This window comes from Coturnix japonica, chromosome 1 (assembly GCF_054131305.1).
Source record: "Coturnix japonica strain WE chromosome 1, WE-NBRP24, whole genome shotgun sequence".
NCBI lineage: Eukaryota > Metazoa > Chordata > Aves > Galliformes > Phasianidae > Coturnix > Coturnix japonica.
The window spans coordinates 7,964,461-7,988,301 of record NC_140663.1 but is presented as its reverse complement, the minus strand read 5'-3'; the positions used below and the strand labels follow the sequence as shown (position 1 = coordinate 7,988,301).

The 23,841-nt window shown below is 36.1% G+C and overlaps 1 protein-coding gene across 4 annotated transcripts in view; it reads right to left on the bottom strand.

Annotated features, from left to right (window-relative positions):
- Nucleotides 1-23,841, bottom strand: part of SEMA3A (semaphorin 3A) — a 316,274-nt gene that overhangs the window by 53,641 nt on the left and 238,792 nt on the right. For all 4 annotated transcript variants that reach the window (XM_015876098.3, XM_085552395.1, XM_015876186.3 and 1 more), the window contains 2 exons: nucleotides 11,284-11,377; nucleotides 3,895-4,014 (listed from right to left, as the gene is read on the bottom strand). In XM_015876098.3, the coding sequence (XP_015731584.1) occupies nucleotides 3,895-4,014; nucleotides 11,284-11,377 (214 nt within the window). The remainder of the gene's footprint in view (nucleotides 1-3,894; nucleotides 4,015-11,283; nucleotides 11,378-23,841) is intronic.

The window sequence follows — 23,841 nt, the reverse complement described above, 5'->3', positions numbered from 1 at the left end:
GGAAGAGGCTCAGGGGAGACTTTACAGCATTCTGCAACAACCTAAATGGAGGTTGTGGTGAGGTGGGGGTTGGCCTATTTTCCTGCATAAATGGCAACAGGACTAGCGGAACATGGCCTCAAGGTGTGCCAGAGGAGATTCAGGTTGCATGTTAGGAAATACTTCTCTGAGAGAGTGGTCAGTCTCTGGAACAGGCTGCCCAGAGAGGTGGCTGAGTCACCGTCCCTGGAAGTGTACAAAAAGACTTATAATAGGTTGTCTCGCCACCTATCTCTTAAGGTTCTTGAGGAAGGAGTTCATATTTTTTGTTAGAATTGCAGTCCTTACCAAATTTTCAGCGTCTGTTCATTACAATAGCAGTTTTTAACATGAGGATAAGCACACTCTGGACAGTAACTGAAAAACCAAACCCACCACTATGTAGCAATCCACACTTTTGCTGAAAATTGTGTAAATGTCTACAAACCTAGGGTTCAAAACTGGTCTGTACAAATGTTTAGGAATGTTAAGTACACCTCATCCTTCAATGTAAATGTTTCATTAAAAGGTATTCACCTTAAATACATGCAATCACAAAAAGTCTTTTTTAATTGCATTAAAAAATATACAAATGGCCACAGTAAAAAATAAATACATAAAAAATAAGAGGTCAAAGTAAAGGCATGTCTGCAGAGTTTGAAATCCAAATGGTTATCATTTTTTGGACTTCCTTGTTGGATGCTGAAATTAGGAGATCTGTGCAGAAAGGCTGCCAGGACATTACCACTGGGAAATTAACAGTAGGGTTTTAGAACGTTTAATAGGAGCACTGTAGTGCAAATTTTAAGTCAAATTTTGCCTCTTAGGAATGTAACTTCATTGACTTGAAAGGGAGAGATAGATTTCAAAAATGTACTTACGGATCATTGTCTATTAAATTATATACAGCTATGAGAATAAGTTCTAAAAGATGCTGTTTGATTCTTGCATTTTTAAACCAACTTAAATTTATACTTCCATACAGGAAGATAGTTTAAGAACTACACTTAGTGTTGAAAATCATTTTCACTGTCTGCTATAGTAAATACTGCCTTTCTAATTCTACACTTCTTTTGGACAATATTTAAATTCTGAAGAGCCTGAATTCATCATTTCTTTACACGCAAATGTCTTCACCTTCCCATCTTGCACAAAATGGTTGTGGTTTCTACTCTGTCACATGTAACCTTAGTGCTAATTTGGGAAAAGTAGTTCTCACATTTAGTGCTGAAAGACCGATAACCGAATCCACAAAGAAATGACACATTTTCAGCGATGAAGTACAGGAGCTGTGGACAGTGGATGTGCTTTCCCAACATATACATGCTCCTCATGCTCCTGACTCAGCTGTCACTGTGCATATTTAGAGCACTAAAGCAGATTTTGCTCGCAGGACTGTATTATATGTCATCACAACTATCATAATGAAAATGAACATTGCGTTATATTGAATATATTTTTACTCTGACAGGATCCAAGATAGATCACAGAATAGAATCACAGAATCACCAAGGTTGGAAAAGACTTAAGAGATCATCCAGTCCAGCTGCTCACCTATTACCAATAACTCCTACTAAAACAATTTTCCTCAACACAACATTAAATCATTCCTTGAACACCCCCAGGGTCGGTGACTCCACCACCTCCCTGGGCAGTCCATTCCAGTGCCTGACAACCCTTTCTGAGAAGTAGTATTTGCTAATGTCCTGCCTGAATCTCCCCTGCTGCAGCTTGAAACCATTCCCTCTAGCCTTATCACTAATGACACAAGAGAAGAGGCTGACCCCCAGCTCACTACAACCTCCCTTCAGGAAGTTATAGAGAGCAATAAGGTCTCCCCTGAGCCTCTTCTCCAGGCTGAACATTCCCAGCTCCTTCAGCCTCTCCTCATATGGCCTGTGCTCCAGACCCCTCACCAGCTTTGTTGCCCTTTGTTGGATGTAGATGGTATGGATATGTCTGTAACACTTTTACTGTAATGTTTTCTGAAGTACATCTATCTTCTCTATTACTGTAAAAAAAAATATACCAATAAACAATATTGCTGGTTTACTGTATAAGTATCAAGTGTCCCCCCAGTTGTGTGGCTGAGTTATGACTAAACTAAACAGGACAAAAGTCAGATTCACACAAGTCATCATGCTAAAAATACACACATGTACATATGCACTCTTATGTGGTTATCTGATATGTACATACATGAGGGCTGCCCTGAAAGTAATGCTTCCTATTTTATTATGTTGGTCCATGACTTCAGAGGCAAATGTTAGTCATATGTCAGTAGAGGCTGAACCTTCCCACCAATATTTCATCATATTTTGGTGCCATGCAAGTGATGACAGGGGAGAGGCAGTCTACCAAAGTGGTGTCTGACACAGTACTTCATGTGAAGCAAAGGTGTGCCACTGAATTCCTTCATTTCCTACAGAAAATAATTGCAACTATTGACATTCATCAATGTTTGCTGAATATTTATGGAAACTAAACTATAGTTAATGAGCACAGTGAGGCAGTTTTATGAGTGTGGCATAAAGGCTTTTGGTCATGGCTGAAAAAATGCATAGCTAGAGGTGGTGACTATGTTGAAAAATAGTATTTTGGGGCTAAATTTTCTCTCTATCAAATGGTGTTATTGTCCTTTTAGCATCTGTTGTTGTTTCTGCTGGAATGAATAGAAGGCATTACTTTCAGAGCAGCCTACATATTTTATGCAGTTCTGTTCATTCAACCTCCAAAATAACTTTACAGTTTTAACCATGAGATTTAGATTGGATACATTATTATTTGTACATAGATCTAATATAATAACTAGTATGACAGAGAACTTCCTTACTTTAAATGACAAGAAATTGTTGTGAAAAGATTGGCTGCTGTTACATACTAAAATTTTGCATGATCACTTTGCACTGAATTGCAAAACCATGTAAGAAAGCACAGACCTCAGCACAGACATGTATAATATGGAGTGCAAGTCTGGCAGATGCAAGTAGCATGTACAGAAAAAGTGGCTAGTCAAGTCTTCAAAACTGAAATATAAATTAACACAGTCTTAACTGCAGCTAGCATTACTGGCTCACTTAACACAAATGGCAGATTTTTAAAAATGAATATTCATTTCCAAAATTCTCATAATCCTGGTATAACTATTGCCAAGTGTAAATCCAGTTAAGTTAGTGAAAATTTGACTTCAGTAAAATTGGATAGAGAACTCAAACACATTTTAAAGTTTTTTGGTGCATGAAGTCAAAACAAGGTTTTCGCTGAAGCTATCCCTCTTATCCTATACATGTGAACAAGCAGCTATAAGCTTGCTTTGTAATAACCATATATTTTTTTTTTCTCTTTTCAGCTGATGAATATTTTGAAACACAATAACTTAAAATACCCAAGATTCCTTTCATTTTTTGCAACCCAATGACAACTCTGGACTGCTCAGAAAAATCAGTGGATTCACTTTCTGTTGGACTTGGTGGCTAGTGTCAGATTCCCTTCAATCCAGTCAAAAATTAAAGCTAGTACAGAATATTGTCCTGCCCAAGGCTACATAGCTACTTTGTGCTGACGTGTGGCTGATGCCTCCACAGGCCTTGAGCTTCTGTCCAAGTTACTCCCTACAGCAATCTGCTCCTGTGGCTTAATTGTATTAACTTAGTTTCTGTATATGTTTTAAATTTAATCTCACTCCACAAATCTCAATGTAATTAAAACAAAAATTCTTCTTTATAAATCACTTTTGATTAGTTTAACTAGTTTAAGACAAAATTCTGCTCTGAATAAAGGAGAAGTGTACATGTCACAGATGTTGCTGGAACAAAGCCGTGTGCTAGTCTTTAACAGCTCAATGAATGTAACTGGATAAATGTACATTTTACATACCATTTAGCCACCGGGAATCATGCTGCTCTGTTCTGATTGGATGGTGATGCCCCAGAGTTCGGAAAATGGCAAAGTCTCTGCCCATGAAGTCTGCTGCTGTGCCAGAGTACAATTCTCCATCTGTGGGAGGATGTAACTGTAAGAAACATTTCTCAAATTTCCAGTCATGGTAAGTAAGAGAAAGTTGTCAGCCCTCTGTTTATATTACACTAATGGGGGTAATGAGAAAATTACAAAGCAATAAACCATATGCAATTTATTGTCATTGAAAATATATTATTTGACCCACTTTCTCACTGCAGAACTTAACAGTAACCTCTCAAATGAGCTATATCCGCCAACTGCAGACACTTTACCAAGATATGTTTGCATACTTAGGCTGGAAAACTGAGTGACTATACATCTCTACCTGGAAGACAGTAACACACAAAACCAAAATACTCCTCAAAGTCTATTCAGCTATGAAGTTACTCTATTTTGAACTTCTGAACAGAAGTTTTGACTGAAGACCTCCAGAGTTTGTTTTTTTTCGCACACTGCAGGGGTTTCGTTATTCTGTGTTTAGAAGTGAAGAAAGGGTCATTCACTTGCAGTTCAGAAAGTCATCATACCCCTTTGCATTTTTTTCTTAATTCTTTAATTTTTCTTCCCTGAAAACAGCAAATCCTCTTAAAAAAGGATTTTCTACAGAGAAGACATTACATTCCTTTTGACTTCTGCCACTTTTGTAACTGGGACTGGCGAAACGCAGCAGCTAAGAGAGCAAAGGAGAACATCTGCTACTACCTCAACCCAATGTGTACCACAGTGAACAAGAGGAGTAGAAATTGACCTGTGATACTTCAGCCCATAAATGGCGCACACATATAGCCCAGCTGGTGAGGAAACACATAATATTAGAGTCTCTATGTTCCTCTCTTGAAGTAGCTAGAATTGTGGAGGAAACAAACACAGTTTAAATGCAAAGGACCAGATCAAGTTAAATACATGCCAACTGGTAGAGAAAATAAAAATAAGAAATATGCCTAAATAGGAAATGAGATACACTCTTCTATACTTCTAATACAGAATTAAAGATTATTATTGCTTCTAACTGCTGTTTTCAGGCCACCCATTTTAAATGAGTTTCCTGTGTAAAAGAGAAGCTTAAGGATGAAATAACTGTTTCTTTAAGCTAAAGTAATAAATTTTTCATGGTCATTATTAACTCTACTTTATCTTTATTTTAAAACACACTTCAGGAATGAGTTTATCATTTTTAATGACAATTTTAGATTTTTGCATGGTAGGACAACCATGTCCAAGCATGCCTATCAGATATCAGTGGCATCTTTTCCCCAGAGCATCGATACCATGAAATTATCAATTGAACCCACAGTGGCCCTGTACCATGAAAGTCAGGAAGGGTGAAAACATGATAGAGAAAGGAATGGAATTGAATCAGTTCACAGCAGAGATTAGAATAGATCAGTTGTGCCCAGCAGGAGGTGTAATCAGAATTGAAACAGAACAGCATATCCTTAATTAACAATTTATCATTCCTCTATGTCATTTTCAAGTTTTTAAAGGACAATCACTTAATTATAGTGATTATTATGTACATGGTATGCAGCTAAATGTTTAAAGAACATAAAACTTTTTTGCTTGAGAAAATGGCTTTGATGCTATGCTTAACCTTTCTTTAACCTTATCTTCAACCTTATCTTCATTTACTTGTCTTCCACTCCCAAGTGAGTTAGGATAAATCAATATACATCAAAGGGGAAGAGAAAAAACAAAAACAAAACAAATTTTTATTTTTTTATTTTTTAAAGCAAGAAAAAGCACTATTTTACTTACTACTTATGAGGAAACAGAAAGGTCATTTAAAAAACAACAACAAGATTCAGTATTTTATACCTCAGATATGCACATCCTTTTAGTTAGAACTATTGATAAACTACTGAAGATTTAATGTGAGGGGTCTGGAGCACAAGTCTTATGAGGAGCGGATGTGGGAGCTGGGATGTTTAGTCTGGAGAAGAAGAGGCTCAGGGGAGACTTCATTGCAGTCTACAACTTCCTGAAGGGAGGTTGTGATGAGAAGGGGGTTGACCTCTTCTTCCAGACAACAAATAGGACCTGAGGAAATGGCCACAAGTTGTACCAGAGGAGGTTTACATTAGACACAAGGAAAAACTTTTTCTTTCAAAGAGTGGTCGAGCACTGGAATGGCCTTTCCAGGGAGGTGGTGGAGTCACCATACCTGGTAGTGTCCAGGAAGCATTTGGATGAGGTGCTACGAGATATTGTTTAGTAGTTTACTGTGTAGTTATGGTGATATGATGTTTGGACTAGATGATCTTGTAGGTTCTTTCTAATCTTGTGTTTCTAGGATTTTACCTCCTCTTACAGTTAAAAGATGGCTAATCTTTGTTTCCCTATGCTGCATATTTTGGGCTGATATTTGCTCACTGATACACTAGGAAATGATTCTTCTATGTCACTGACAGTTTTGCTGTGCTATTATTTTCATATTCCATTCCATTCCATATTTTCAAAGCTGTCTTCTTTGGCTTTAGGGAAAGAGAACTAAACAGAAAACAAACAAACATCTCTCAGGCAGAAAGAATGAAGGAAAGAAAGAAAGAAAGAAACGAACAAACAAACAAAAAGGTTGTCACTTTGTATTTCCAGTCCAACAGCATAAAACATGGAATGTGGCTTTCTGTACAGAGCAAACTGATGGCCTCCAGTTGTTTCCATAGAAATAAAGCACTTTATTTGTAGACAAATTGTTGCATGCTAAAGAAGCAGCATTTTAACATACACATGCAAATACAACTATTAAGTTCACTTGTTACAAATTTAGGGGGAGAGGAACTATTTTTCGCACATACTGAACAGAAGAGTCAGAAGTGCAGGACCCTTCTCCCAGCATCTCTCAAATTTCATCACCAAATTAATATGTCAAATGCTAAACAGTATGTATTATTTGCCAAATCATTTTGATTCCACTCTTACAGAATACTGCATTCTTAAAATGTAGCACAAGAGAGACATGGAACTGCTCATCTGGGCTCAGAGAAGGGTCACAAAGATGACCAGAGGGCCAAAGCACCTCTCCTATGAAGGGCTTGTTTAGTTTGGGTAACAGAAGGTTCTGGGGCAATCACCATGTGGCCTTCCAATATCTAAAAGGAGCTTACAAACAGGAGGGAGACTGACTTTTTAAATGGTCTGAGAGTGATAGGAAAAGGGAAAATAGTTTTACAATAAAAGAGGGGATTTTTTTTATTTATTTATTTATTTATTTATTTTCACTCAGATAATGTTAAGGCACTGAAATAAGTTGCCCAGAAAAGCTGTGGATGCCCCATCCCAAGGCCAGGTTGGATGAGGTACTGGGCAGCCTGATCTAGTTGATGGCAACCTTGCCAGTGTTAGGGTGGTTGGAAAGAGATGATCTTTGAGGTCTCTCCTAGCCTAAGCCGTTCTATGGTTCTCTGCCTCTACGGTCTTTTTTAATTATATGTTTATTCATGTAACTAAAGATTTTCAGAAGTACGTAGCAGAGCCTTGAAAACACTCTAATTACAGACAAAAGCCAAAATATCACTGAAACTAGAATAAACTAAACTCAAACATACTTCATAGCTAATTTGTAATACAGTGATAGTAAATTCTTGATTGGTAAGAATCTACTGAATTTCAGATCAGATTAATTCATATTTGGAAATACAAAGGCATCTAAAACAATGTAAATAAACAGATAGATAGATAGATAGATAGATAGATAGATAGATAGATAGATAGATAAATAGATATTCTTTTTTTTTTTTTTTTTCTTTTAAAACGTTGAGACGCAGAACCACAAATAGACTTGAGTTGGGTTGTGGATAATCAGAGCTTTTGAAAATCCCAAAGGAACATCTCCTAAACAGCAGCTGACCAATAATGGAACAGTGTCTGTCTCCTTCCCTGAGTTATTTTCAACTATCCCAATGCTATTGCTTTAGACTAACACATTCAGTGATAATTTTCTCCTGTGATTATTTTCTGCAAATACTAAGCTCCTCTCATTTTTCTCCTGCCCTGCAATACACACTTGCTATGCCCAGAGACTATTTAGTCTCTACATATTCGTGCATTAGCCCACTCAAATGGGGATTGTTTCATTAGCAGTATATAGATGGGAATGGCTGAATAATGTCTGATATTACTAAGAACTAGTTGTATCATGTTCCCAGCTAGTGTTTACTTAAGAGTAAAGTAACAATAACTACTTTTGATGAACGGCTCTTAAAAAAATAATGAAAAAATGATTGCAGGTGGATGAGGGAAAGTAAGAATATTAGAAAAATATTGGAACAATTTTAAAAAGGTTAAACTTTTGTTGTTGTTTTTTCCAAATACTGAATTTTATTAGGAGAGAAGGAACACTGAAGATCCTTTAACAGTAATAAGTGTTTCAGCTGAAATGTAAAATAAGAATCTTGAGTACTAAGGGCTATTAAAAATCTTAAATTACTTTTTGCAAATTAACCTCAGTGTTTTGATCAAATTCCAGCCTAAGTAATTACATATGACTTACCTAAGATTTACCTTCTAGTTAGAGTCAAGAACGTACTCTTTTTTCCCACTTAGTAAAAATCTCTTTAGTGTTTTTGATGAAGAACAGAAGTTATTTTTCCCCTCATTCCTCCTGCATTTAACCATACAAATTACTTACACTTCTCAGCCTTCTTTTATTTTTGCTATAGCAACATTTTGTTACTAATTATAATATTGCATTTCAATGAGTGCTGAATTATTTATTTTTTTTTTTACATTTGCTCTCTTGAACCTAAGATAACACCTAGTTGCTTGTGAATACTGATAATAGCAGTCAGGGGTCCAGGAGCAACTTAGATATCTCTCCGCTCAGAAGGGAAGAAAGCATCTATACATATTCTTCTTGGTGTGAGGTATTTATTATCAAGAGGTTCTTCTGGCCTCCATAGTCCCATTCACTGCTTCAAAGAATAGCTGCACCACATCTCTCTGTACAGACTATGTTTGGTCAGTTCATTCCCTGTTTCTCATTTCCAGAGTATTGAGAGGCTTCTCAATACCTCCTAATGTGAGGACAGGAAATTACCTTTGGTCATAATTTAGACATAAATTTTATGCATTTTGGCAAAGATGAGAGTAAGTTATTGTGAATCACAGGTGAATCTGCTGTACATTTTCTTAAATATCAGTGGAACTTCTCTACTAAAAGACTGAAACAACTGTAGCATTATAACCAATGACACAGTATAACTGCGAGGTAACTATGAGGAGGCAGAACAGAAAGGATGTTCACATTCAGGATGCAGGAACATTAATTTTAACTTCAACATGAATCTTGTAAGTTACTGGAGGTGCAATTAGTCACTAGCATTGAATGCTGAATTTGTGCCATTTTCTACAGTGTTAATAGAACCAAGACTCTAATGGAAGGCTGATTTAAAACAAAATATGATGCTCAGTCTGTTTATTAGGAGGAATAGTACATGGAGCAAAAATTATTGAGATAGGGAGTGGACTCAAGAAAACAAAGATGTTATAAAGACTTGAAATCTAAGCCAAGGGAAATAAGATAATCATATTTGTGCATATCTGTGTAGGAAAAAAAAGAAAGGAAAAAAAAAAAAAAAGGAATGCGAAAAGCTAGACTCTGTTGACTTTATGCAGTTGCATACCGGGTATACCATGTAATACTGGCCTGTCATCATTCTCTTTCTTTATTGTACATTAAAGTAAATAGTAAATCCAATCCCTTGAGAGTAGCTCAGCCACAAATTCAAGTTGCCCCAGGCACTAATTTATACACTGGACTTTTACACATACTTTTTTTTTTTTTTTTTTTTTTCTTTCTTTCTTTCTTTCTTTCTGTTTGTTCAGGATACAAGTTGGAGCAAGATGTGAAAGCCTTTCTTGTTTTTCATTTCAAAAAGTGCATGTCCCCAGGGTAGCTCATCACCTGTGAACATTAGAAGCTTTGAAGTTCAGGAAATGAGGCACACTGAAGATTAAATTTTTGTTGTTGCCTCTTTTGAATAGTTTCGCTTTTAAATATAATGCAAATAAAATTTGTAGTCACTAAGCACTACTGGACATACGTAGTCCCAGAGAACATAGTGTATCTGGTTATGTGTCATTTTCCAAAGACTTCTATGATAAGAGAATCTGCAGGCTTCCTAGACTTTTGCTGTCCCCTTGGATTTGAAGTTGTGTTTAAGTTCCAGAAAGTTACATGTTAAGAATAAAAAGTGGCTACTCTTAGGCTGAATTCTTACAGAAATAGGATTCAAATTTGTTTTGCTCTCAATTTCTTCTTCTCTTAATTTCATCTCTCAAAAAAAAAAAAAATATTGCTTTTTTTTTTTTTTGTGAAGGAAGAAGAAAAAACAGCAAACACAATTCAATTACATAAACTAAATCAATTATATAAATTAAATCAATTAAATTAGTTCAATTAGATTAACATGCACCAGGTGCTTCATACATACATATTCTATGAAACTACGTATTATTAATTCAAATATACTTAATTTATTGAAATCTCACTGTTCTGGATAGGAATTTAAGTGCATTCACTGTCAGATACATCTCTTCAACTGAAACATCATTTTAAGGCCTGGGCCTGTGAATGTTTGTATATCTTCAGCTTTTTGTAAGTACAACTTTTTGATGGACTTTACTTGGCTACAGTACTGATATGAAGAAGTACTTATTCTAGCCCTCACTTTGCTTCCAGATGTGCTGGGCAACCATCTGTGAGGCCACACAGTAAAGTGGGCAATTAAAATACCACCAGAGTCACCTAGATCTGAGGCTGAAGAAACAAGGTGTCACAGGGGGGTAGAGAAGTTAGTATGCTACTTGAATCTTGTTTTACCCAAGACTAGCTGTCTCAAGACAGCTATGCCAACTGTATTGATAAATGAAACTGGAATGACTTCAGCCTTGACAGAAAACATAAAACAAAGAAGGTCTACCATAGGTAGGAAGGAAGGAAGGAAGGAAGGAAGGAAGGAAGGAAGGAAGGAAGGAAGGAAGGAAGGAAGGAAGGAAGGAAGGAAGGAAGGAAGGAAGGAAGGAAGGAAGGAAGGAAGGAAGGAAGGGAGGGAGGGAGGGAGGAAGGGAGGAAGGGAGGAAGGGAGGAAGGAAGGAAGGAAGGAAGGGAAGAAGGGAGGGAGGAAGGGAGGGAGGAAGGAAGGGAGGAAGGAAGGGAGGAAAGGAGGAAGGGAGGAAAGGAAGAAAGGAGGAAAGAAGAAAGGAGGAAGTGAGGGAAGGAGGGAGGGAAGGAGGGAGGGAGGAGGGAAAAGGGCAGGGAACTGGCAGTGAATGAACACCTCATTGAACCTATGTTCTGGCACCTACCTACTAAAAGAGAAGCTGTCAGCAATTTAGGATCGTAAGGGCTTTTCCCTCGGCCATTTTCAAAATGTGAATCTTCCATCCTAAAAATGTTGTCCTGTGGAGTTGAAAAAAGAAAGAAAAAAATGATTTTATTTGATGAAATGGTGCTAAAAATAGCTTGAATTAAATAGAGCACATTATATATAATTCATACTATTTGGAGGGTGTTTTTTTGGCTCAAGAGAAGTCAAATTACACTAAGTGAGTGTCTGGAAAAAGTCCCCATTTTCTAATCAGTGTTGTGTTGAGGGTACTCAAAAGCACAAAAAAGCAAACACAGCCTGTGCCTCATCTAGTCTTCTTCACATACACTTTACTTGGTTTCATTGAACAGTCTGTGCTTTCACTAAGAATATGCCTGTGTAGTTTTAACTGAAGAAGCTGGAATTTCAAATGGTTGGGTTTTTTTTGTTTGTTTGTTGTTTTGTGGTTTTTTGGGGGTTTTTTTTGGGTTTTTTTGTGTTTTTTTTTTCCTGCAAAAAATGAAAATGTAGATTAATGCATTACAGGATGCAAAACCTGAACTTGAGTTCTTAGTGACCTACTGTTTTTTGTGTGATCAAAACCAATTTTAACTTCATCAGCAAAGCTGTTTTTCACTAATGTGCAATGCAACTTTTACAAAATGGCAGTTGGGGGAAAAGCACATGGGTTTATAAAACAAGATTAAAAAGGGCCTCAGTCAACACTAACTCAAATCAAGGTCAGTAAATCCAAAGCAATAGGCTTTTCAGTACATTTAATGATTTTAATTTTAACTGGGGGACCAAGTCTGCCAATCAAACTTAATAGTTTGTTTACCTTATGTTTTGCACTAAGGGTAAAACCAGAATAAATGCTTTTGGCATAGTAGACATTATGTTGAGAGAAGAATTGCATAGGACACAGTAAAAGCTAAAATTTCCATTTCCCATCTCCACTGTGGTTAATTTCCATTGACACCTAACTAAGACAAGGAACTCCAAAGCCAGGACGTGCTCTGGCAATAATTCTGGCAATTATTCTGTGCACCCAGTTTTCAGTTGCTAATACCTAAAAATTCTTCAAGTTAGATAATGAAGGTAGTCCTTCAATAAATATAAATTAAATACCAACTTCTGCTGTCTGATCAGAGATATTTCTCTGTTTTAGGAAAAGAAACAAAAATAAGTAGAGCAGAATGTGACTAAAATATAGGTATTCATAAAATAAATCAACTGAGAAAATATTACAATGTATAGAAATATGTAGCTTCCATTTGAGAGAAGACTACTGCGAACACAGGTTACAGTCAGCTTTAGTTTTATCCAAACAAGTCATGAAAACCTTTCATTGCATCCTTAGTGAAAGAATTTTATTTGTTCGTTTATTTATTTATCCTAAATTGAACCATCTGAAGAATCATTGTTGCTTTCAGTCCTTGTTATATTATCTACTATGATGGGAAAGAGTGAGAGTAACTACCCTTACAGTGGTTACAAGCTGTTCTTAAATTGCGTATTTTCCTTCTCCAGACTAAATCGCACACAAGAACTCCAGGAAACCTTTACTAGTATGTGAACTCCAGAAAGTATACTGTATTGTCTTGTGTTCAGAAGTAAAAGCCTCAGTGAATTGCACACAATTATTTCATCCTCAAGGATAATTCTCCAGAGCTCAGTACTAGAGTCTTGGCACTTCACAGTGCTGTTGTAGAATGTAAAACAAACAAACAAACAAACAAAAAACTAATTCAATTACTTTGATTATATATACATATATATTTAATGTGAAGATCAGTCACACAAATAGCTGATATGTGTGCGTGCACTACATATTTTTAAAGGAACTCAAGAAGCTCTTAACATTTCACTTCACTTGCTGGTGAAAAAAAGGTGAAGGGAAAATGTACTGTTTAGCAGAACAGCCTATCTGAAGAGGTTTCCTACTTTGAAAGGTAAAAGCTTTGGTCAAACTTTGTGACGTTCGATCCTAGAAATCTAGCACAATCTTTTCAATGTAGCTTGCTTGATTGTATTTATACGGTCATCTTGTATCAGTAATATCTTGCACAATATTAAATTTATTCCTTTTGTCCTTTCTACTTTTTAATCATCCAGACACATTCCTCACTTCCATGCAATTTTCTGACTTAACTCCTTTTGACCAGAAATTATTACATAATGAAAAAGACTTTTTATTTATTTATTTTAATACTGCACACACAAATATAGAACTTGCATAATAAAAAAAGACAGTTAATTCAGGCAAATGCTCTACTTCAACTACAGTAATATAAAAAGGCACTAATGCTACAGGCCATTATTGAAAAATGTTATTAACAATCAGCATTTACGTGGGATTTCTTCTTAGTAGATGATAATTGCTCAGCATGCACACCAATGGATATTTGATAAGGCCATAAAGTCAGTGGCAGGACAGTTAAAGCAGAAGATATTCCTGAGATTATTCCATTTGTCATTATGAGACAAATAGGAAACAGATGTGGAAAGTGATTTGATATAGGACGGATCTGATTTTTGACTATATTCCTCTGGTTTATGTCACTGTAACTTCACTGATATTGGTATGTAGCAAGCAAAAAAAGAGTGGAAACTAGGTCAGCCTAAGTCAAAAATGATCTACCCTTTTCTTAGTGATTTTAGAATAAACCATTTAAAATAGGAGGCATGACAGGGAAATCCCACAGTGTTTTCGTATTTCAGTTAAAATGCAATGTAAAGACACATTATATATAATAAGTTTCCAAATGTACCAGTGAGTAATAACTACGATAAATATATCACTGTTAAGTGTCAAATGAATGTGTCTTGGATAGCCTAAAGCCCCAGGGAGTTTTGATAAACATATTATGGGAAGTCTAACCTATCACAAATAGGGCAACATGCCCAAATACCTTTTAGAGTATTGAAGTCAAACCATCTCTGTACACAAAAAATACAGTCAACAGAGATATAAAAGCTTTCCTATGTACTCCTCCCTATCCCATCTCCCCCTGACCCCAAGTGGAAGCCTACAGAGCTTAGACTGTAAGTGATATAGAATCATAAAATGTTGGAAGGGACCCTTAAATAAGGACCTTCTTTATTACAAGGCCCTTTCTGGTCCAGCGGTCCTTCAATGAACATGGACATTCACAGACAGATCAGGTTGTTCAGAGCCCCATTCAGGCTAACCTTCCATGTTTCCAGGGGTGGGACATGAACCCCATCTTTGGGAAACCTATTCCACTGCTTCACTTCTACTTATTGCAAAAAGCATTTTCTTTATATCCGGTGAAAATCTCCTCTTTCAGTTTGAGACCATTTTCCCTTATCCTGTCACAACAGACTGTGGTAATGGGTCTGTCTGCTTCTTCCCTGTAGTCCCTCTCTAGATACTGAAGGACTGTCCTCAGGTCTTCTCAGAGCTTTACTTTCTCCAGGTTGAGTAGTCCCAACTCTCTCGGCCTGTTCTCATATCACTGATATATTTCTGAAGCTGGCTTCTTGAAATATGTGCTTTCCCATAGCTCACAGTTTGATAGATGTCAAGACTTGGCTAGAAAGAAATAGATCTCAGACCTTGAAATGAATGTAAAAGTTCTGATGATTCCCATTTTTTTACTTCGATCAGACCATCAGGATTCACTTTCAAACAGCTGAAACATGTCTGGAATAAATGTCCTATATCATGATAATGAGTGGTGACAAGACACTGCTACTTGACAAGGCTTATTTCTTAACTTGCAATAGAATTCAGCCAGCCAGTATCATGCCAACCTGAAGTTATATATGCATACATAACATCACACACACACACTCACACACACACACACACGGAATGGTCCAAAACTAATGCCTTTTATTTCATTATGTTGTCCCATGACATCAGAGGCAGATGTTGGTGGTACAGCAGTAGAGGTTGAAGCTTCCCACCAATATTTTATGTTTTGTCACCATGTGACAGATGACAGCAAAAGGAAAGTATGACAAAATGGTGTATGACGTTGAAGTATTTATGAAGCAAAGGTGTGTCATCTCCACACCTTTGCTTCATGTCACATGTCATCTCCATGTGGAAAAAATTACACCCATTGACATTCATTGATACTTGCTGAACATGTATAGACACCAAACAATGGATGTGGCACAGTGAGATGGTGGGTGGTATGTTTCAGCGGTGGTGACAGTGACAGCAGATATGTAAGCATAAATGTATATCCCAGTTATATATCCACACATAAATAAATCTGTATATACATCCAGTATAAAAACTTTTAATGTCTTTTATTTGCATCTGTTTCAGCTGCCACATAGTCCAGAACTCTCTCAATAAAGCAAGGAGAAGATAACAGCACACACTAACTGTTTTTTGCCATTATATTTTAGATATTCTTTCCTAGTTTAGTACTGTTTATGGCTTGTAAGAAAAGTGGTGATTATTAGAAAAGAGTCAATTTTTCTCGTCCAGTTCACACAGAAACTGTATCAGAATTGCAAAATTTAACACAGCAAAACCACTGCTGGCCAATGATGAATTAATGCAGTACAAGTAGATGATCTGAAGAAGCTATGTTGATGGAATGCACACAGTCACTAAAGAGGTATTACAGGCTTAGTTTATAAGGTATGGAAGATATAGAAGGATTTGACAGCAATGATGCTCCTCAGCTGTGCTAGTGCAATTGAAGGAACTCATATCCTTACTCTTGTAACCCTCAAACCATAAATACCAAAGAGCACATCTCCAAGACACCTTCAAGGGGATAGTTGATCATCATGACAAGCTGATGAACAATCATGTGGGATGGTCCAGAAAGATTCAAGATGCCAGGAGACTTAGGAAATAACACATCTTTTGTTTAACTAGAAAAGGTAGAGTTGGCCACATCTGTAAGTAGTACTGAGGTTAATATTTCCCTGGCTATTCTCACAGATTCTGTTGTACTAACATGAAGACTTTTATATAAGAAACAGATTGCAGAAAAGAGAAGGGGGGGGAGGGGGGGGGGGGGGGAAGGAAAAAAAAAAAAAAAAAGGAAGCAAAGCAAAGCAAAGCAAAATAACAACAAAACTGGAAATAAACCTGCCTGGAGTATGGCAATACTTGGGGAAGGTGGATCCATTTGAAGGACTGTAAGGACTTTAAGGCAGATGGCAATGTCTCTTAGATGAGACAGAAGTTGCTGGCAGTTAAATTTATTCTCAGCATCCGTGAGAACAAAGGGAAAAGACTCACTTCCTGCTCAGAGAGGGGAAAAAAAAAAAAAAAAAGGAAAAAAAAAAAAACTATAGAGACAGTTTGGATTTATCTCTTTTACATAGAGGCATTAACTGCACTTGATAAATTTGCTGCCCAAATCACAGCCAGCAGAAAGCAACAAGTACCTGTGAATGACGAGTCAGCCCAATCAAGAACAGTAACTCCCAAGGGCAAGGTCACTCTTCATTGACCATAGAAGATGCTTCACATGAATTTAGGTCTGAGCAAACAGGATATAGCCTTTCTGAAATGAATACTGCTGAGGCAGCTGATAGGATACATCTGACTTTGAGAACACAGGCTGATGATTTCACATTTTTTCCTTTTTTATTTTATTTTTTTCCCTCCTCTTCAGTATAGTCATATCAAATTTTTTTTCATTATTTTTCTCTAGTTCAGTACAACTTTCTGAGCACATATTTTATGACTATATGAAAGATATTTCACAGAGTCTTTTAAGTACCTTTCAGTCTATGAGAAGTGATTTATTTATGAATTGTGTTACTTTTCAAGAAGAATTTTAAGTGGAACAACTGTGTGGGATATGGCTATGTTGTTATTGTTATTATATTTCCTATTTCACACTTAATCTGTTGAATCATGAAAACTGTTAAATCTGAGGACTTTGGTTTCAGGTTTGGGAACCATGATGTTATGGAACTTTTAATAAGAAACTTTTATTAAAGTCATCCCAGTGGAATGCCTTAATTTTTTTAAAAAGTGCAAGTGTAAATAAATATAATGTGAGAAATTATGCAAAAAAATTGAAATATTATAACAATTGTAAACCTTGAGGGAAGTGGTAGCCTTTGGGGAAATAGGTGAAAAGTGACTGAAGCAATAATGCAACTATTTTAAACTATTAATTATTAAAATAAAAAAAGGGGGAGGAGGAGGGAAAGAAGTACAATGAGTCTCTGACTTTCAGTATTTAGTCTCCATGTGTTATATGGTTTTTACTTGCACATGTTTGGAGGATACTGGACTCTGGAACACCTTTATTGTACTTTGTTTTCCAACTTGGGGCTCAGCAGAACAGGGCTATTGGAAACCAGTTTTAAAACACTGTGAAATCACTCTCAATTGAGATTGATTTTTAGTAAAATGCTGTTCCTAAGAAAAGGTCTCCAGCTTCTGTAGGACCTGTAACTGAAATCTCTTGGTTTTCTGTGCTACCATAATGGCAAGACAGAAGGATCTTTGCTTAAGAAAGAAACTGCAAAACTGATGGTGTGTATCTGTCCATCTCTCTGTGCCTGTCCTCAAGACGTTTGCCCAGATTCTTGATCCCTGCAACTCCTCTCCAAGAGTCCATCTACTAATCTCTCTCTTCCTTTTCAGATGCCAAAATACTCTCTGCGCTGAGCTACACTTGCAGATTTCACTGCAATTTGGATACCTGAAAATGTTATTTTTGATACTGAGCTGAAAGAGCTGTAGCAATCACCTTTATCTCCATGCTTCCTTTTGTAGATTGATGAAAACAGTACAGAGTTGTAGATTTCTGTTTCTCCTTTTATCTCAATATATCACTAATACTGACAAATTTTTCTGGCTTACAATGTTCAGAATATATATTAAAGTGTAGTATACAACTTGGGTAAAGTCTGGCAAACCTGTCTACCAAACTGAATTTAGACAACTCTCAATAGCTCTGGTTAAATAAAATATCAAAAGTCCCATACTTCTCTGCTTTTTTTTTTTTTTTTTTTGCTTTTCTTTTTTTCCAAAATTAAAAGAATTAATATTCATTAAGCTATCAGAAACCTTTGCAAAAAGGGAAGTGTTTTATATCTCCATGTCATCCATCTATCAATCTATTTAATTATCTATCTACATTATTGTAATTCAGTTAATTTAATGAAAGGGAAAACAGCCAAATGGGCTGTTCACAAGCAGCTATTTTAATCTATTCATTATCTCTAGTTTGATTCCTTCTGTCTCTAACTGTAAGACAAATAAAGTGATACTGTCAAATAGTAAAGACTTATTCACACCTGATATCATAGTTTGAATACTTATATTGGCATTTATATGAAGATTAACATCTTTCAAATAACTGTGCAGCATAAGAGGGCAGGCCTAGACAAATTGAACAGCTGTTCAAAAAAAAAGTGTATGTTTGTGAGCCAGTCTTATCTAAGAAACATGCAAGTTGGGTTTTGCTTTGTTTTCCTGAGAAGTTATTATTTACCCATTTGCACTGTCTAAAATACTGACTGAATTAGTTCTGAATATTGTTCTAGTTCTGGATAGCACAAATAAAGGAATAGACATGAACAGTATCAAGGTATTTAATTTTAGAGTCATTGTTCCTTTAGCAAAACTTTCAAAACATTCACACACATAAAAACAAGCAAACAAAAATAGCACACTGTTAATATGAATGGTGTGTTAACCTTGAGTGATTAGTAAAGACACCAAAAATGCCATCCCACTAGCATACCAGACACGAGATACCACGAAGGATATTGAACAATTCTCAGAGGACACTGTGAATTAGAATGTCTTTGTACTGCAACTTTCTGGGTTGTCAAGTATAATACATCACCTGAGATCACCGTCTGGCTTATATAGGATGACCTCTGGAAATATAACTACCATACAATGACTGTCTGTTCTAGTCTAGTTATTAAGTGGTCTGCATATGTAAGCAATAAGATACACAAAACTAAAACCAGTACATGAAACTAAACGTCTCAACTCTTTTAGTGTTCTTATTCTTACCCCCAACATATTTTCCATTAAAAACATTTGGAACAGATTCTAATTGCTTTAGCAGATTCTAGTATTATGTTAAATAAATTATTGGGCCAAAGTCTATTACATGATTGTACTAGCTTTCTATGGTTATTTTTAGCATTCAAGACCACTTCTTTCCCCCTTTGTCTTCTGGATTTCCTGTATGTTATTAGACTGTGGTGAGGTCAGGCATCAGAGGAAATAACAGCAGTGCTAACTCCTAGACTCAATGTTTTATGAATTACTGAGCATCCGTGATGTAATGGCAATAAATCTAACCCATTCTCATTCTTATGTCCTGTTGTAAATAAATGAAGTTAGCAAAGGTGTTATTTTATTCAAGAGCCTTCCTGATGAGAACGAAAATGTTTCCCCCAGGGGATTGTTTGTAAAACTGCCTCCATAATTAGGGTGCTGTTTAACAAGAGAAAGGTTCTTCGGTTTTCTTGGGGAACTTTCATGTCTGAGTTGGGTTTTGTCAAGGGTATCTTATTTACAACACAAAAACAACTGCAAATTGGGGAAGCAATGTATAGAAAGGACCTAGTCAAGTGGAGTTAACATATTAAGCATATGGCCAAGATTGTCTGATTTCCCAAGTGATTTTGCATGTTCCCAAGTCGAGCACCCAATTTAAGACTTGCTCAAGGGCTCTGATTTTCACAGAATACCTTCTGGGCAGTTTAAAATTCTAATACTTGAAACTATTAGTCACTTCTGAAAAATGTACTGATATGTCTGCATTCCTTTTTAGCTTGTTTTTCATTTCCCAGTGTGGAAACATTCTCTGTGAGCCCAAGTCCTCACTAAAGGTTTCAAAAATCAGACTGTGAGTGACAGAATAAGAGCTAAAATAAATAAATAAATAAATAATTTTTTTTTTAAAAAGAAAAAGATAGAAATAAATTTTAAAAAATATTATGAACTCCTTTTTTCTCCTCCCCAGGTATCACAGTAAAATATACTGAAAATGCTTTAAAGAATTTGCATAAAAAATTGCGGAGCAACAGAGAATTACATTCTTACAAATTACTGGAGCAACCATCAAGCTTTCTTTACTTGAAATATCGTAATTTATCGTAACTGCAATATTTCACTCAGAGAAGCCTGAAAAGTGCCAGGTCTAGCCCTGTGTCTGACAAGCATTCAGGTTAAACGAAAACAACAATCTAAACCAAGGTCACCCAGCCCTATTCTGCAGCCTCTTTTTATTCTTCCTCATTAGCAAAAAATAATATCTTCAACATGTTAATAACTGGTATTGTATTAGAGAACAATACAGTTGAAAAGTTAACTTCACAAGAAGACGTAACTAACAGTAGACAAAATTATAACCACTCTCTGTGACAAGCTGCAATTATTCCTCATGGCACTGTGGTTAAGAAAAATACATTTTTCATGCAAGTTGAGGGTTTTTTAATTACAAAAGTCGAGAATGTTTGATATTTTCCCAGTGCAACAAAAACTTTGCTGACATAAAAAACAGATGGATTTAGGTGTTTTTGATTCAAGATGATGAAAAAATACATTAAAATTCACTTCTTTATTCCCTACCTTGCCCGCTTTTCTAGTATCCAGGTGTCCCCACAAGGGAAGATAGTTAATGAAGCCGACAAAGAAAATAAGCACTCAGCTCATACGTACACTTCTACATACTCATAAACAGGAATGCACAGAGCTGGCAACTCTCATTACTACAACTATTGATATACATATTTTTAAGAAGATATGTTGCCTTTTCTTTAACAGAACTTTGAGTCAAAATCCCATCTGCAAAGATCATAGTATAGTATTGGATGATATTGTATTGTATTTTAATGTACAGTGTGGTACAGTACAGTATAATATAATATTGATCATCTTTGAACTTCATAGATTAAAGCTAACTAGCAAATGCATCGATTTCACACAGAAAATGACCTATTTTCCTTCGAGTTCTGTAACCTTGTGGGATAGGTTTCTGTAGCCAGTTTTAATGGAATCTAAACGATTTTATTAATTTATTTTTTATTTATCCATCCACAAGATCACAGCCAAAATGTGGCACAGTCATGGATTAGGATAGGCAGGAACTGTCTTTATGTTAAGACAAGGTTAAGGACTATAGAATGCAATTGAAGGTGAGTGCCATCCCAAGAGAGGTATTGTTCTTGAGACCATCATGAATAACTGTCTTCTCAGGTTCTACTCTCTGTTTGAGTTTCATCCTCAAGCCTGAGTCAAAGAAAGATTCCCCTCAAGTTCAGTGAATTCAGAGGAATTGTACTCATATCCCTTGTCATGTTTACATGTTAAGTTGGGGTCACAGCAAATCCTTCCAAATGACTGGGAATTAGAACAGTTGTGCTCTATCACTATCAATTTAAAGGGATTGAACTGATGAATATACAAGTTTTACACTTGCATCTGTACAATCACTCTTCTGCTTTTTGTTATCGTTAAAGTAATGGCAATAAACACTGAGAAGAAAAATCATGTGTTTCTAATTCATACTGAATACTTGTTTTAGAATGTCCAATGAAAATGAAAACTTCATTTGCATTTATACAGATAGATGTTTAACCACACTTAGCTCTTGATCCTTGGAATATTCTTACACACAAACGCATCTAGAGAATCACAGATTCACAAGGTTGGAAAGGACCTTCAAGATCATCTAGTCCAACTGTCCTGCCATTACCATAGCTACAGCAAACCACTAAACCATATCTCATAGCTCTTCATCTAGATGCCTCTTGAACACCAGCAGGAATGGTGACTCCACCACCTCCTCAAGAACTAGTAAAAATATTGTCTCACCTGCTGTGTCAAATTACCCATTTAATTCATTATTCATAAATAACAGCATATGTAGACACTGAGTTGAGTTCTCTCCCCAGCTACACTTGTGCAACTCCAGTAAAAAAGCAATACAATTAAAAGAACAAAACAATTTTTGAAATTATAAAGTAGGGCAAATATCAGAGGATACACTTTTTGTTTTGTTTTGTTTTTGGTTTTTGTTTGTTTGTTTTTTTACAATGTGGATACATTGTAAATGTTTTTTGTTGTTTGGTTGGTTGTGATCGTTTTTGTTTTTGTTTTTTAAGATGTTGACTATCTTAAAAAAACTATAAACTATCTTGTCTCAGATTTAAAACTAGAGACTTTTCTTACTGTTAGTCATGAGTCCAGAAAAACTGATCCTAATTGCTAGGAGAAAATACATGGTTTTTTTTTGTTTATTAAAAGCTGCCCATAGCATTTGCAAGATAATGCTGCTCAGGTTTCTATCACTTTGAATGTAAACTTTTCAAGAGGAGCAGCTGTTTGTACTGTTTGTGGCACCCTCTTACCTTACCTTTCTTTTAGAGGAAGCATTGTTTACCTAAGATTTTAAAACCGATTACAGGCTCCTGAAAAATTGGAGTGTGTTTTTGAAACACTGTCAGTTCTAATTGGTTCCTGCCCAAGCATAGGCCCCATGAAAAGTGAAGACTTCAGAAGCATGGCCTTGTAGAAGTGACTAAACATCTACCGGAGTTTCTTGTAAGAAAAATCACACAAAGGCTAGCAAGGTCCACCAGCCCATGTTTAGAGATGCATTGAAAAACAGTGTGAATAAAGTATACTTGCCCTGTTCCTTTCCTTTTGTTTGCAGGCATTAAAATTAACACTTACAAATGGAATCTGAAATATAATAGCCCAGCTGTCTTCCTGTTTCAGGAGGTGTTAGTGGTAGCAGTGAAGTCAAATTGCAGGATTTGCATTTTATTCTCATACCAATGACTAAGCATCTGCTCCAGTTCAGCCTGTGGCAATCTCATCTCAGCTTTCAGTGTGAACTGATTAAGGCCTCAAATGACCAAAGGAAGCATCTCTTTTTGTGTAAAGAATGGGAGATGTAAAATTGTATTTCTGTCTGAAAATATTTAATTTTTCAGTTTTAGAAGTAAAAACTCATATTACTGACCAAAGGCAGCTGGAATAAATCAGAACATATATTGCCATTTTCTTCTCTATTTTTTTCCAGAAAAAGTAATTCTGAAAACCATATTACAGAACTTCATTTTATAGATCAAAAACAAGGTCTTAAAATTACAATAGCTTTTTTCTCTTTCTTTCTTTCTTTCTTTCCTTTCTTCTTTCTTTCTTTCTTTCTTTCTTTCTTTCTTTCTTTCTTTCTTTCTTTCTTTCTTTTCTTTCTTTCTTTCTTTCTTTCTTTCTTTCTTTCTTTCTTTCTTTCTTTCTTTCTTTCTTTCTTCCTTTCTTCCTTTCTTCCTTCCTTTCCTTTCCTTCCTTCCTTCCTTCCTTCCTTCCTTCCTTCCTTCCTTCCTTCCTTCCTTCCTTCCTTCCTTCCTTCCTTCCTTCCTTCCTTCCTTCCTCCTTCCTTCCTTCCTTCCTTCCTTCCTTCCTTCCTTCCTTCCTTCCTTCCTTCCTTCCTTCCTTCCTTCCTTCCTTCCTTCCTCCCTCCCTCCCTCCCTCCCTCCCTCCCTCTTTCTTTCTTTCTTCCTTTCTTCCCTTTCTTCCTTTCTTCCTTTCTTTCTTCCTTTCTTTCTTCCTTTCTTTCTTTCT